This window comes from Nilaparvata lugens, chromosome 11 (genome assembly GCF_014356525.2).
Source record: "Nilaparvata lugens isolate BPH chromosome 11, ASM1435652v1, whole genome shotgun sequence".
NCBI classification, from domain to species: Eukaryota; Metazoa; Arthropoda; class Insecta; order Hemiptera; family Delphacidae; genus Nilaparvata; species Nilaparvata lugens.
In genome coordinates, this window is record NC_052514.1 from 7,975,145 (window position 1) to 7,991,757 (window position 16,613).

Below are 16,613 nucleotides of genomic sequence, written 5' to 3' on the forward strand. Positions count from 1 at the left end.
TGTTATCACAGCGAAAGGCTTCCAGCAAAATTTGTTGTGGTTAGGTTTTCGTATCTCCAATTTATGTTGTTTATTTTTTCTTTGCTGCACTATTCAAGTTTAAATTATAAATTTATAAGAAAAACAGGTAAGGTGACCTGTTGCCACCGTAGGGGTCCCTAAGAGGACGAACCGAACACCAATTGATCCGTAGGCAAACCGGAATCAGCCACAAAGGCTCATTTGAGGTCCGGAAAACAGCTGGACCATTTCTGATGAGTTTTGACCTGTTGCTATGCACTAAAGGACAGTGATGACTGCCACTACTCTCCCACCACTCCTAGCGACTCCCTTCCCTCCAGGTAGTGCAAAAGCATGGCCTATCACCTCTCAGAAAGGAGAGAATTTCAGTCTTGTGAGATGACAACCGTGGTGTATCTGGAGGACACCGAACACCGCGGGGAGCCCAGCCGTCCCCAAGAGACCGCTCACCCTGCTGATCCAACCACCGGCCGGCACACACCACACTGTGAGCAGCATCCCCAACTCCGCCCCTCCACAGACGCCAGCCCAGGGTGACCCTGGCAATTTGAATAGAGTCAAGGTGTGGGCCAATACTCAGAACCTCAAAAAATATAGTTTGAAGCCTTTAGCTGTGATGACACAACAATGAATAGTGACATAAGTGTACACAAATGTTCAACACACTTGTCCTGTTATTAGTGACCACCCTAAGAAACACAGTAAAATAAATTTGAATGAGTACACGTAAAGTCACAAATTTTCAGCTAGTACTTGTTTCTCCTTCATGATGTGTTCTTATATGTTTCTTCAAATTACCAGATAGAGCACATTTATAGTCACAATACTTGCAGCTGAAAGGTGTTTCTCCTGTATGTGTTCTGATATGTGATTTCAAAGAACTTGATTGAGCACATTTATAGTCACAAAAGTCGCAGCTGAAAGGTGTTTCTCCTGTATGTGTTCTGATATGTGATTTCAAATTCCCTGCAGTAGCACATTTATAGTCACAATACTCGCAGCTGAAAGGTGTTTCTCCTGTATGTGTTCTGATATGTGATTTCAAATTACCTGACTGAGCACATTTAAAGTCACAATACTCGCAGCTGAAAGGTTTTTCTGCTCCTGTATGTGTTCTGATATGTTCCTTCAAAGTACTTGACCAAGCACATTTATAGTCACAATACTCGCAGCTGAAAGGTGTTTCTCCTGTATGTGTTCTGATATGTGATTTCAAAGCACTTGATTGAGCACATTATAGTCACATAAATCACAACTGAAAGGCTTTTCTCCAGTGTGTTTTCTCATGTGTCTCTTTAAATAACTGATCCATCTTGTTTCATAGCTGCAGTCAGCACAGCTGTAGAGCTTGATCTTTTTGCCAGCCAATGATGGCTCAGTGCCGTCTTCCACTGGAGAGATTGAATGTGCATCCAGTTCACCCACTTTTGTTGCCTTTGCAGTTTCAGATGTGCTGAAGTTTGAAGGCCACATCTCCGGTTTACTCTCCACTGAACATCCTTCTGTCTCTTGCTCAACTGCAAACACCAATAATGCAACTTGTAAATGATTGAAGCAGAATAAAGTAATGATGATATCTAGTGTAAAACACTCACACAATTTTCCTTGCCTTACCTCAATAATTATAATAATGATTATAGAAACCAAGAGTTTTGCAGCCGATCGTAGAAATAGTACATAAAACAGATTATAGTTGACTATTGGGTTAGATTGTGAACAATCATAGAAATAATTATAACAAATAATTCATGCCATTATTTTTTTTATTGATACATGAGAGTAATAATCTATGATTGCTAATCCAGACATTGGTTTTCTATCAATTGACATACATATTAGGTTGAATTATAAGAAAATGATTGGTTATGTATATAACTGCCTATCTTTTTTGTTTCAAAACATGAGAATACTGTTAAATAAATAGGAAGTTTCACCTGTGTTTTGACACAAACTGAAAAAAATGTGCATCAAAATTAAAACTATAAACTGGCATGAAATTGTCAGCTTTAGTTCGATGAGTGGGGTACCCACTATTCATTGACTACTCAGAAGAGCAACATGACCACAATTGGCAAACACAGCACATTATTGCATACCAGTTTTGCTGGAAATAGGATGATAATCTGTAGTGAACACAAGTAATCAAGTGAAGGGCAATTTATTGAAAGGATGAAAGAATAAGACGTTGATTTTGTCAATACCACTATGTATATAGAATATACCACAATATTCCCTCCATACAATCAAATTATTGAAGGAATGTGTATAAATGCAACTTATACCTATAACTATTTCTATGGCAACCACATCTGATAGCCATTACCCCAAAGTTAGTAGAAAGTGAGTTTTTAGATTCTTGAAAATTTTCAACTTCATTTTATTAAATTTTTAAATTTTCAACAACATTATTAGAATCGATGATTCATTCGTTATAAGTATGGAGAGTTTTAAAGTTCTAGGTCAATCTTGAGGGGATTAAACGATGATGTATTTGAAGATACAGTGAATAAACTGTATGCTCAGAGTGGTTAATCTATCACTTTTTTACTACACGTGACGTCACGCTGGCGTTCCCCCCCACCACTTTGAATCTTACACCTGTGAGTGATCAACCTTCTATCTACTAATGTTGCCATTACCCTACATAATTATTCCTTCATTTCCTATTTTCTTCCATTTACAATCAAGTGTTATGTGTTATTATCATTGATGAATTAAAATAAATGAAATAATAACTTGAATCTTACCATATTCTTCCTCCTTGATGAATATTAGATTATAGCCAGGGATTAGATAATGTTGTTGGCTGAAATCACCATCAGTTGGAGAGCATGCAGTGCTGCACTCTGGCGCTGGTTCTTGGCTGCTATCATTCTCCTGCTTAACTCTCGCCATCTGCAATATTAGCATTACAAACAATGAGAAGATGATCGATTATTGTTGCACCTCATGTGAAAGACACAAATATTGGTACTGTAAGGCTCAAATCACACTTACGCGACTTAGGTCGAGAAGAGACTCAACTCTAGTCAATAGCATGTGTTTTTAAATAATGACGTCGCGGAGACTAGAATCGACTAGTCTGAGTGTCACCATTTGGAAACACATGCTATTGACTAGAGTCGAGTCTCTTCTCGACCTGAGTCCCATAAGTGTGAGTTGAGCCTTAGTCGTGAAGGAATAGCAACTACTAAATTTGACTGCTGTATTGAGTTATATCACGATAATATTACAGTTTAATGATAGAAATTGTAATGTTTTTCAATGATTATGGAATTGCAAGCTAAGGCCAGCCATTCACGTTAAGGTTTGCCGAAGAGCTAGAACTGTACAAATATTCGTCTGCACTCTGCAGTACACCTGGACAGGCAAGAGGTACTAATGTGCACTGGGTGAATGAAGGGTAGTTGGAGTTGGAATAGCAGCCATCAAGTTCTGCTCTCTAGATTAAGATAAAATGATTGCTAGTTTGGTGGGTGTGAACAGAAAACAGACAAGAATGCTAGTCAAAATACTTACAACTTATTGTATAACAATAAAGTATGGACTTTCTTCTCTATTCATACACTTGTAATGTTATTGACAATATTGCGATATAGACATTGATTTTGATCCTTGAATTTGATGGAAATACAATTCTATCTATTTTAAACAAGCTGGTCTTCCTGTGTGACTTCCCACAATTCAAGCCATGCGCTAATAATAATAACAAGCTAGTGACCTGTGCTCTGTAATTGTGTGTTTGAAGCACTTGACAAACTCAAAACTTGACGTTCTGAAATCTTGAAGAACTGAACATAGGCCTATAACCATTCTAAGTAAATTAGGAATATATAAGCAAAATTTCAAGTTAATCAGATAAGTAGTTCAGACGTGATGATGTGTCATTCATGTATTTCCTATTCCTACTTGTATGAGCTGATTCTTTCTTTTATTATAGGCCTACTAAAGATTACTCTGGTTAATTGATAGAAATTTTAACAATTTTGAATATCCATACTGTTCTTCTGCCGAATCTGGAAGAAAATTTCAGCTATGGTGAAAGTGGATATTTTCGAGCTCAAAATTTAAGTGATTTTATTCTATATTTGTGAATATTTGAAGTTTGGTTTTTGTTTTAACGGAAGTTCCATTATCAATCTATCTAAATTTGAAATTCTTTGTTTTATTCTGATTCATAGTTTCAGATTGAAGATTTGGTGTTGAAATTGAAGTGAACATAACCTACATATTATTTGGACGATTTGTGACAAAATCAGGAAATTGAAGAAGTTTTGGGCAATTGCCTGTTTTTTCTTTTCCGACTATTGTATTGTTCGCTCTATCTAATAAATAATAATAAATGAAAGTTTTCATTCAGCAATAAGTTTTAATTATAATGTGATGAAAAAATAACAATCTAAACTGCATAACTTATTTATTCTAGTCAAGATAGAATACATGCCTGATTGGAAGTTGAACCATTGTGTGAGGATGACTCATCTTTGACGTTGCTAGTTGCAAATTCACATTCTCCAAATTCATCCTCCTGCTTTTCGATTTTGATCTGTGACAAAGAGAAGGCTCATGTCACTTGAAAACTAGACGAATATCAAACTCAGTTAGTAATAGTGCTCAGTATTAAAATATGGGTTGTATTGGTTGATGTTTGTTTATTACTGTTTGTTATATTAACAACGAATATATTCAAGAATGCAAGAATGCATGAATTAATATTTCATTATATACTATCAACAATAGAAAAGTTGAAAAAAATTGGATTCAACTTTATCATAAAGCTGTAGTCAGTAAATTTCAAGGTGGATTGTTCAACAATACATGCCTGCTGAGTAGCTGTATCACTACGTGCAGCTCCAATCCAACTGTCATCAAAAGCACTTTCCTGCTTCTCAACTTTAACCTGGAACAAAGAGACAACAAAAATTAACTTGAATCCTTCACAGTATAATCTTGATGAAATGCATTTTCTGTTTTAAGGTATTTATTTCAGATACCCTAGTAATGTACTGTACTTGACAATTAATCCTTTATCAATTAATCAGGTATGGTTATTAGTCTGATGGTGAGAATTATTAAAGCTTGAAATCCCCATTTTACACATTGCATGAGAGAGTACAGAGTACTGGACTGTAGATGAGTGGACAGGACGTAGGTTGCCTTTGCCTATACCAGACAGGCAGCACTGTAAATTTGCATATATTCAATCAATCAGTCTTTATTGTTGTCATCAAACATTACAAATGTAATTCCCCTGGTATACTATCAGGACATCTATAAAATTCAACCGGTATCAAGTGATGTCATCTAACAAAGTCTCTCCCACATCAACCAATGGGCAAATGGACTGTAATGCAATGACATATTATAGCATCATTAATCGACGTTCAATTGTGTTTAATTCAATATAGATGTACTTACAACCATTTCAAAGATTAAGAAATCTCACAATTTACCCCACTTTGGAAATATTTACATGTATAAGTATTCTCTGAAAATGATCTTTTTTCTTCTACATTAATGAAAATAATTGTAGTTTCCTTTTACCTGGACTTTGATTTGTGGTCTAGGTGTTGATACATCTTCCAGTCTGTTAACAATTACTTTTGCAATTTTCCCACCTGAAATAAATGTGAGTTATTAAAGGAAAATTTATTATGAGAAAAAATAGAATATATATATTTATTGAATTTTCCAAATTGGGTATTTGATATATGTATGACCTGAAATATTTTCAAGTTGAATAGTTGCAATAAATTCTGGTTTCGATCAAACACAGTCTTGAGAAAGCTATTGCTAAATATTTCATCTTATAAAGATTATTATTATTAATTATTATTGTTTTGTCATCGTATGCATAGCACAATAAATGGTTTCTTCTCTTTCAATCCTAGATTATACAGTAACTTGAAGAGCTGAATTGAATTTAAATACTTTTTTTCCATTCCATAGAATTATTATTATTTGCTTCAAATTATGGTAAAAAAGGACATTCATTTGTGTTTTAATGACAGAGATTTAAGATATAAATTATGCAAAGTAAATTTCTATAACTTATCTTGGAACTTTTGAAAATCAGAAATTGACAAAAATAATAAAACTTACTGAATACTCAATAACATTTTGAGAATTCAATAGTGACCAGTCAAGCCCATGTCTAAAGCACACTGCACACAGGGACATTAGTAAGCTTAGCAGCTGGTAACTACTAGCAGAGATGTGGAATTGGAAATTTCATGAATTTAAATGTTCATGACATTTCTAATCCCACTTTCACATAGTAGGTAGCTAGTGGATGCCACTAATGTATCTGTGTGTAGAGTGCTTACTGAACATGGAATTGGAAATGCCATGAAGTTAGCTCCAATGTTGGTCTACCCATCTACTGAATAAACTGTATACAGTATAAACAATTCGCATGAATGCAAATGCAAGCATGGTTATGCATGACCACCAAGCATGCAGATACTTACTTTGCATGTCCAAGATCACCATTATGCTATTAATATTCAAAATATTTCTCTCCCAATATTTAGCCACCTGAAGGGCTTTGTCATAGCATTTGAGGAGGTCGTCATAAGAGCAGTAAGTGTGCAGATGAAAACTGGAAAGTGCAATAGCAACACTCACACTTTCTAGTTGCGTTTAGTGTGATCAACAGCATGCAAGTCACAAAGTGCCTGTTTTGATAAAATTTTTCAAATTTTGCTTTTTGGCTCATGCATGATCTAACGCACACTTACAAATTCCATATGATCACAACCTTAAATAGACAAGTCAATAATCATCTGGGCTAAAGTGAACGTCCAGTGCCAAAATACCTGTCATCAAATTTTTGGTTGGGATCGATTTAATATGTTATTTTGAGCACAAAAAATAAACAGCGGTCGCTAGTCTATTGTTTTAAAAATAAACTAAGTTCAAAGTAGCACAATTTTACTTGCATTTAACCTATAAGTAGCAGCCATAAGTAGCTAGGGTTAGGAATAGCTTTAGGTTCGGAAAAGCTTTAAGTTAGAAAAGTTTTTGTTAGGAAAGCTTAGGTTAGGAAAACTTAGATTAAGATATCATAATTTGATGATTTTGATAATCAAAATGGCTGCTACTCATAGGTTGTTGAATACATGTAAAATTGTGCGACTTAGAACTTAGTTTATTTTAATTAAACAATGGTGACCGCCATGTAATTTTGGTGATTTTGTGCTCAAAATAACATACTAAATCGATCCAAACCAAAAATTTTATTTTATTACAGGTATGTCGGTGCTGGACGTACACTTACACCATAATCTGAATTATGATAAAACTAAATTCAAAATATTTTTGTGGAATCAGAAACAATAAATTATATAAATTTTACAAGTTGGTAAGGGAGACTGTCTTTTAAGGTTATGTTGAAGTAAAAATATTTCAATAGCTCACCTTCTTATCCATTATTTTATTGATATGACAAAAACATATGAACCAACAATGAATATTGAATAATGAATTAATAATGATTATTGATGATTTTGAGTGAATTTTTATAATAATAAGATACTTTAGTAGTCAAAGCTTAGGTTAGGATAGGTTGGATAGTAGGCCTACAATCCAAAGCTTTCCTTCACTTTCAGCTTTCAGTCCTTTGTAACTGAATACATACAGAATGGAAACTCAGATAGTATCCTCTTTCAAAAAATCCGCCATCTTGTAAGAAAGTTTGGGGGCACTTTAGGCCCTCATTTTTTTCAAAATTATATAATCTGGGAGAGATTTGGCAGAAATAGCTGAAAACTGGAAAATGAGCCGAAGAAAACAAGGTTTTTGGGCTATCCTGTATTTAGCACAAGGAAATCTTGCATGAAGAAATTGGTTCTGGACTTCTCTTATGTACCCAAATAATATATTAAAAAATCAGAACTACAATATAAATTGCAAGCACACCCCCTTTTTTATGTCTATATCGACTGGACTAATAGTATCATCAGAGAAAACTCCTATAATTCTCTTGTATTTCTGTGGTATCATCACAGAATATACAGAATGGAAACTTGTAATCAATCGCCTATCTAACCAATGCTTTTTACATGACGCCAATACGAAACACGTCACGTGACCTTGGGAAGTTCCAATCCTGGTCTTCTGATTGGCTCGTAGCAGTGAACGAGATCAATTGATTCGGATCATTAAAGTGATCCGAACCTACTATCAATACTATTACAATGCGGCGCTTCCTAACAAGATGGCGGATTTTAGCGTCAGGGTACTAGCCTAGTTTCCATACTGTATGTATACTGTGGTATCATCCATAAAAACGTAGGGCGATAAACGATGTTTAAAAACATCGATGTTTACTGTTCGATGTTTTTCACTTATCGATGTTAGGATGAAAAAACATCAATGTTTTGTCTTTCGATACCCATCCCTAATGTCAAGTATTCACGACAAGAGTGAAAAGCCATTGATATAGAGAATAAGATTAAGAAGAGCGAAGTCCGCTATGATGCCACAGCGCTAGTGTAGCTACCAGAAATTTCGGGCAAGAAGTCGGGTATTTGTATTCACTGTGTAGAAAAAGAGCCTTTTTCAAATGATAATATTTCTTTATTGAAGCAATAAAAAATATTCAAAGTATTATTTCTCCAGGTTTTTTGGAAGGAATAATTCAAATTAGAAAATACTAATGCCTTGCTAAATTTTAAATAAGGTACGGTGGTTTATTCTTTAAGATTTTTTTCAAAAAGATCTGATGGAACAGTAGCTGTGATATATGTTCCAAAAGGAATGCCTGATTTGACTGTTTTTACATTGGGCTAGTAAAAAATTATAAAAAGGTTGAATGGGACATCAATTTAATTCAATTTGATTGCATTACAACCTGTATACCTAGCCTAACCCCTACCATAGCTATGAATTTCCATCTTAGCTAATAATATTATAGGCAGTGTGATGTCACATCTTTTTTTAGCTTACACAAATTGAACAGTTGCCATTCAAAACCTATCCTAATACAAACAATTGACCTTGGAACGAGGCTCAGTATTTTTAGTGATATCAAATCACTGTTGTTTCCCTTTTTGTACTACATGATGTATAAATCAAATATCGCAACCACCCAGGCATATGGACAAGATTACAAGTTGAAGAAAAAAACATAAAACACATTCAATTAATGAGTTGGAGATCACTGTTAAGCCCTGCACACACACATATCGATTTTTGTTTGTTCCATTAGATCAATTTCCATTTAGATTAAACAAATGATATTTTTCAAGTTCCATTTAATCTTATATAATTCATAAGGACGGTAAAATATCGTACAAACAAAAATCGATATGTTTGTGTGCAGGGCTTTTCATTGAATTCTCAACTCACCGATTGCCAGGTAATCCATTGGAATGTGAAGTTCAAATCAATGAGCTGCTATCATCTGGTGCTACCAATCTGTAGGGGGTTGCTCTGGATCAGGGACTGACTTGATCATCTCATGTTGAATCTTTTCAAAAGAATTGAATTCAAAGCAATGTTGAGGCTCAGCAGAGTGCTAGATAGAGAAGAGGTGATTCTGGTTTACCATTGCTGCTGAGTCACTGCTGTACCCTATAGGGGAGCATGTCACGCATCACAAAAGAGAATTATATTATGTTAGAGTGAGCCCACCTAGTCACCTACTCATGTAGGTCTTCAAAGAAAAATGAATTTTGAAAGTCCCCGGTTTCCGAAATCTGAATCACCTGGCAATCTTTACTTTTGGGTTGTGATAAGTTATTGATAGTATTAAAAGAATAATTCAATGATTGAAAGATGGAAGTTGTTCCTTTTAATTAACAAGAGTACCTATACAATACATTTTGAAATAATTGTTATATTTCATGATGCAATCATTAATAATATGATACTATAAAAACATGTAACTTATAATTATAATAATACCTAACATAATATAATATGGAACTTAATAATGATTCAGTTGCAAAGTGATTGGACAATGAGTGCAGATATTCGTCAATATAATAGAATATTCAGGAATGTTGTTAAACTGAAGCAGTGCCATAGTATCATGAAAGGAACCCAATATTATTAGTCAAAAAGTTTTCAAATATCTGCTTCCATGATATAAGAAATACCCAAATTCTGAATCCATTTGATAAAAGAGTTGAATACTGGCTAGTGGAGAAGATAGCATTTTCAACAATAAGATATTTTTGTGATATGGTAGTTAGTTTTGGATGGCCTCCACATATTTATTTTTGTAGCCATCCATTTTGATCTGTGTAGGTAATTTATTTAAGAGTTTTTTCAATCGTGATGTTAACTATATATTTGTAATATTTTGAATGTAGGCCTACCTAACATCAATGTCATGTATTTGTTAGATTACTAAAAAACCAATATAAAAATCTTGAAGCACCCATTATTTTTTTAAAAAACTTTAAAATAGTTCAATACTAAAAAAACTATTCAAAAATAAAGCGTGCTTCAAGATTTTTATATTGTTTTTATTAATTTGAAAAGTAGCCCATGTGAATGAAGTGTTTTTTTTCTGTTAAATTACCTATGCCGATAAAAAATGATTAATTAGAAAATGTTGCAGATTTACATTCCTACACAATACTCAGTGGATAAAGAATAATTTTCCTAAACTAAGAGAATTCACCAATGACACTATCATACTCAGAAATCAAATTAAAGTGTGAGCTCCATGAGTGTTTCTAGACCTAGGCAAGGATAGTGGAACCAGGTTGAGGCTGACTATAGTGAGGTTCATGTTATAATGGCAGTGGAGAAAGATAGTAGAACAGCGTTGCCAATTCTCTGCCTTGCCACTGTCTTCTATGGAGGATAGCTGATACTGGTATATATGATGTAATATTAACAGGAAATTCTTGTTTAGAGTGATCAATTATATTTTATTCCTCTGGAAATGTATTTCAAAGATGAATAATATTTTTTAATATTAATATGAGAATTAATATTTTGTAAATTGATTATATTTCTACATTGTTAAAAAATTATCTGGCAATGTTGCAGAGCTAGAAAAGGATAGCGCTTTCTGCTTTGATGAATGATAGACAAGGATATTATTCTGAGTACTGAACCTTCAAATAATATAGAGTTATCTAATATGAGTGTAAAGCTCCTATTGTGAAATCTCAGCTAGAAGTTGTTTCTCCTGTATGACGTGTTCTAAGATGTACTTTCAAATAAGTTGATCGAGCACATTTATAGTCACAAAACTTGCAGCTGAAAGGTGTTTCTCCTGTATGTGTTCTGATATGTTCCTTCAAATGAGTTGATTGAGCACTTTTGTAGTCACAATACTTACAGCTGAAAGGCGTTTCTCCTGTATGTGTTCTGAAATGTCTTTTCAAATCACTTGATTGAGCACATTTATAGTCACATAACTTACATTTGAAAGGCTTTTTCCCAGTGTGTTTAATCCTGTGTTTCTTCAAATAACTGATCCATCTTGTTTCATAGCTGCAGTCAGCACAGCTGTAGAGCTTGATCTTTTTGCCAGCCACAGTTGGCTCAGTGCACTTTTTCACTGGAGAGATTGAATGTGCATTCAGTCCACCCACTTCTGTTGCATTAGCAGTTTCAGATGAGCTGCAGTTTGAAGGCCACATCTCTGGTTCACTCTCCACTGAACATTCTTCTGCCTCTTGCTCAACTGCAAACACCAATGATGCAACTGGTAAATGATTAAAGCAGAATAAAGTAATGATAATATCTAGTGTAAAACACTCACACAATTTTCCTTGCCTTACCTCAATAAATTATACCTCATTGATTATCACATTCATTATTCACCAATTGATACAATGGTTTATACAAACCAAGAGTTTTGCTGTCAATTGTAGAAATAGTACATAAAACATATTATAGTTGAATATTGGGTTGGATTGTGAACAATCACAGAAATAATAATAAAAATAAATTATGCTATGAGAATAATAATCTATGATTGCTAATCCAGACATTGGTTTTCTCTCAATCAACATGCATATAGGTTGAATTGTCTGAGAATGATTGGTTATTTATATGACTGCCTATCTTTTTTGTTTCAAAACATGAAAATACTGTTGAATAAATAGGAAGTTTCACATGTGTTTCAACACCAGCTGTAAGAAATGTGCATCAAAACTAAAACTATAAACTGACATGAAATTGTCAGCTCTAGTTTGATGAGTGGGGTGCCCACTATTCATCGACTACTCAGAAGAGCAACATGACCAAAATTGGCAAACACAGCACATTATTGCATACCAGTTTTGCTGGGAATAGGATGATAATCTGTAGTGAACACAAGTAATCAAGTGAAGGGCAATTTATTGAAAGGATGAAAGAATAAGACGTTGATTTTGTCAACACCACTATGTATATAGTGGTATATAACATACCACAATATTCCCTCCATACAATCAAATTATTGAAGGAATGTGTATAAATGCAACTTATACCTATAACTGTTGCTATGGCAACCACATCTGATAGCCATTACCCTACATAATTATTCCTTCATTTCCTATTTTCTTCCATTTGCAATCAAGTGTTATGTATTAGTATCATTGATGAATAAAAATGAATGAAATAATAACTTGAATCTCACAATATTCTTCTTTGATGAATATTAGATTATACCCAGGGATTAGATAATGTTGTTGGCTGAAATCATCATCAGTTGGAGAGCATGCAGTGCTGCACTCTGGCGCTGGTTCTTGGCTGCTATCATTCTCCTGCTGAGCTCTCGCCATCTGCAATATTGACATTACAAACAATTAGAAGATAATAGATTATTGTTACACCTCATGTGAAAGACACATGTATTGGTACTGTAAACTCACACTTATGTGACTTTGGTCGAGAAGTGACTCAACTCTAGTCAATAGCATTTGATTTCAAATGATGACGTCGCGGATACTAGAATCGACTAGTCTGAGTGTCACCTTGACCTTCTCTTGAAGAACTGAACATGGGCCTATAACCATTCTAAGTAAATTAGGAATCTATATGCACAATTTCAAGTTAATCAGTAGTTCAGACATGATGATGCATGATTCATGTTTTTCCTATCCCTACTTGTAGAGCCAATTATTTATTTTATTATAGGCCAACTAAAGATTACTCTGGTTAGTTGATATAAATTTTAACAATTTTGAATATTCATACTGTTATTCTGTCGACAAACTCCTCCGATCCGGCAATATGGTGATGGAAAGCGCACATTTAGCGGCACCGACCGCCTGGCTGAAGCTAAAGTCTGAGATATATTACTTTTAACATGAAGAGGAGAAACTGAAACTCATTTCTCCCTCCACAGTTTGTAGCGTAGACACAGACAGACATCCTGCGCACAATTGGATGCGCCGTGTCATTTTGCTTCATGCTCTTGTGATGAAAACAATATTATACCTGCTGACCCAGTATATGACTTGGAACATTGCCAGCAATAGCTGGAAGGGGAGTATTGGTGCGTCGCGTTGCAAAGCTCTCTCACACAGACACAAAAGAAGGAGAATGCTGCTAGGTAGTGGGAGTGATTAGTGGAGGATAGAGCATCGGACCTCTCCGTCTTCAAGAAAGAGCCGTGTTAAAAGTAATTTCTCTCCTTCTTTAGGCTGCCCGGAGTAACACCGGGGATTGTTCGAGTCCCTAGCCTGGTCAAAGGGCATGTTACGCTGGTTACAGACTCAGCGAAACTGCCGTCGCCGCCTCGAAAAAAAGTTGAGCTTACACATTCAGCAGCAAAAATACCGCCAAACATCGAGTGGCAAAATAACGCCATTTATGATCAGTAGCCAAAATAATTTTTGTAGTTCTTCATCACAAATGTGTTGTGACTTCTCTGTTTCATGAGTGTTCAGTTAATTGTATTTTGCACATTTTGTCCCACAAAACCGGTCTCTGTTCTACAAATGATATTAACAACTCATTATCTATTAACTCACTCATTCACTAACTCACACGACCGTCGGGAGGACCTAGGAAGTAAAAAAAAAAGTAAGTAAGCATTTTCTCACACTCGTCAACCACAAACACTAAATAAATGTTATTAACAACTCACAAACTTTACAACAAGACACAAATGAAAGGCTGATTTTCAAGGACCTCTGACTTAGAGCAGCTGGGAAAGATGACTGATTAGCGGCGACGGTAGACAACCACCAAATGTGTAAAAGCCCATTTGGTCACGTGCACCACTGCGTTCACAAGAGCAGCAAAAACACCGCCAGCCGCAGTGGCAGTGGACGGCCGCACAGCTGCCGACAACGGCAATATGGCCGCGCGGCGTTTCTGCCGCCAAGTGTGTTATACAATTTGTAAGTTGTATTCATGAACGAGGTCTACTGTTCGCAGAACTACTAGAATATTATATTCACAGTTAAATTGGTTTCAACTGTACCTGAATGACATTTCAAAACATGTAGATTCTTCCTTTTCTTTATCCGGCGCTACAGCCTAGATGAGCCCTTTTTTCACAAAAGGAAGCCTAGGTGTGGCCTCCTTTACAAAACATGTAGATTACTTATTTATAACAATAACTTTTTTCAAATGTTATCAAACAGTACTTTATTAGGAGATTAGGTTGGGAAAGCACATTTCGATAATTAAAATGGCTGCAACTTATAGGTTAAATGCATGCGAAATATTGTGCTACTTTGAACTTTGTTCATTTTAAAAACAATAGTGACTGCCATTTAATTTTTATGATTATGTGCTCAAAATAACATATTAAATCGATCCCAACTCAAACCCAAAATTTTGATGACAGGTACTTCGGCACTGGACCTAGAATTACACCAAACAAAATAACAATAAGAATTCTAATAATAAAACTTATTCCCGAAAAAATATATGGAATAAGCAACAGTAAATTGTATGAATTAATAAGGGTTAAGCGATACTGTTTTTTGAGGTTATGTTGAAGAAAAACTATTTCAAAAACTCACCTTTTTATCCATTTTTCTAAAAATAGGACAAAATCATACACCGTAAGCAAGCAATAAAATTTAAATATTAGTTTTCTAAGTTTGATTTATTAGAATGATTTAACGTATATGTACATTATCCAGTTTTACATAATCAATCCACAGTTCGCTTCTTCGCTTTCAGTTTCAGAATTCAGACTCTCTCACAGTACCACAGAAAAGATACAGAATGGAAACTGTCAATCAAACGCCTATCCTACCCAAGGAGGATCCACCTTGATCCTATAGTGAGGTCCACGTTATAATGACAGTATTTGATCAACTTTGGTTTTGCTATCCTTGTCTATCATTCGACAAAGCCGGTTGTACTATCCTTTTCTAGGTCCACAACGATGTCAATTATGTTTTTGACAGTGTGGAAATATAATTAATTAATGCAGAGAATCGGCATCGCTATTCTTCTATCTTTATTCACTGCCATTATAACGTGGACCACACTATATATACCAATGCTTTTTAAATTGGTGAGGTCCAAGTTATAATGACAGTGGATAAAGATAGGAGAACAGCGTTGCCGTTTGTCTGCCTTGATTAATTACATTTCTACATTGTTAAAAACGAATTTGGCAATGTTGTGGAGCAAGAAAACGATAGTGGTATGTATTTTGTCGAATGATAGACAAGGATAGCAACACAAAAGTTGATAAAATACTGTCATTATAACGTGAACCTCACTAATGGCACAAATACTGTAGTGAGGTCCACGTTATAATGGCAGTGTGTGATTTGCAATGGTGTTGCTATCTTTGTCTATCGTTCAACAAAGCAGATGGCGCTATCTCTTTCACGCATTGCGATGTTGCCACATCGTTTATCAGCAATGTAGAAATTCAACTAATTATTGAGAAAATATTCAATCTCAATCATGAAAATGTATTATCACATCTTAAAAATATATTTTCTTGACAAATAAAATATGATTAACTATTTTCAACAATAATTAACAGTTCATCAGATATACCAGTATTAGCTATTTGAGAGGCAAGGCTGAGGTCTGGCAACCCTTTTCTCCTATCTTCCTACATTGCCATTATAACGTGGACCTCACTATAGACACGTCGGGGCCGCGGAATTGGGAATATCTGGAACTCAAAATATCAATGTTAAATGTCCTATGCCTGAAAACTGTTGCTGGGTGGAACTCCGAATATTTGTCAGACAGCGGAATTGGAAATATCCGGAACTCGAAATATGTTGCTAGGCGGAATTGGGAGTATCTGGAACTCAAATTACTTGTTTGGCAGATGGCGGAATTGGAAATATCTGGAACTCAAAATATCGGTGCCAAAGTGGGAATACTTGTAATGTGTTTGTCATTGAGAAATGGTTCAAGTCTGACTTATTTTCTAGAATGATATGGACTTTTGGACCTGGTTTGTCGCTCTTTTTCAATTATAGACTATTCATATGATTTGCGATTGTACCAAAAAAAAAGTAGAAGTAATTTAATATTTTCCAGATAATATAATATTTTATAATAAAATAATAATACGTACATATCTATTATTTTTTAGAAAATTTAATATGTCTTCAATATAATAGCATCAAGTTTATAGGTTATGTTATGCATAATAATAATAATAATAATAATTAAGGTAAGTGTAACGTACATTTGCATCTTGC

The 16,613-nt window shown here is 34.8% G+C and overlaps 2 protein-coding genes across 3 annotated transcripts; both read right to left on the reverse strand.

Moving 5' to 3' along the window:
* Positions 1-1,122: 1,122 nt before the first annotated feature.
* On the reverse strand, positions 1,123-5,649 carry LOC111063840 (zinc finger protein 19-like). The gene is made up of 5 exons (XM_039437530.1): positions 5,566-5,649; positions 4,844-4,921; positions 4,466-4,567; positions 2,769-2,916; positions 1,123-1,538 (listed from the first exon to the last, which is right to left on the reverse strand). The coding sequence occupies exons 4-5, from the start codon at positions 2,914-2,916 to the stop codon at positions 1,234-1,236; spliced, it is 453 nt and encodes a 150-aa protein (XP_039293464.1). The 5' UTR covers positions 4,466-4,567; positions 4,844-4,921; positions 5,566-5,649; the 3' UTR covers positions 1,123-1,233.
* A 4,145-nt stretch (positions 5,650-9,794) lies between these two features.
* LOC120353545 (gastrula zinc finger protein XlCGF17.1-like) lies at positions 9,795-15,139 on the reverse strand. 2 transcript variants are annotated; one of them, XM_039437528.1, is made up of 4 exons: positions 14,952-15,139; positions 13,950-13,982; positions 12,611-12,755; positions 9,795-11,671 (listed from the first exon to the last, which is right to left on the reverse strand). In XM_039437528.1, the coding sequence occupies exons 3-4, from the start codon at positions 12,753-12,755 to the stop codon at positions 11,151-11,153; spliced, it is 666 nt and encodes a 221-aa protein (XP_039293462.1). In that variant the 5' UTR covers positions 13,950-13,982; positions 14,952-15,139; the 3' UTR covers positions 9,795-11,150. The 2 variants fall into 2 exon arrangements, with proteins under 2 accessions (XP_039293462.1, XP_039293461.1); XM_039437527.1 differs by lacking the exon at positions 13,950-13,982 and having other exon boundaries at positions 14,952-15,138.
* Between the last annotated feature and the right edge of the window lie 1,474 nt (positions 15,140-16,613).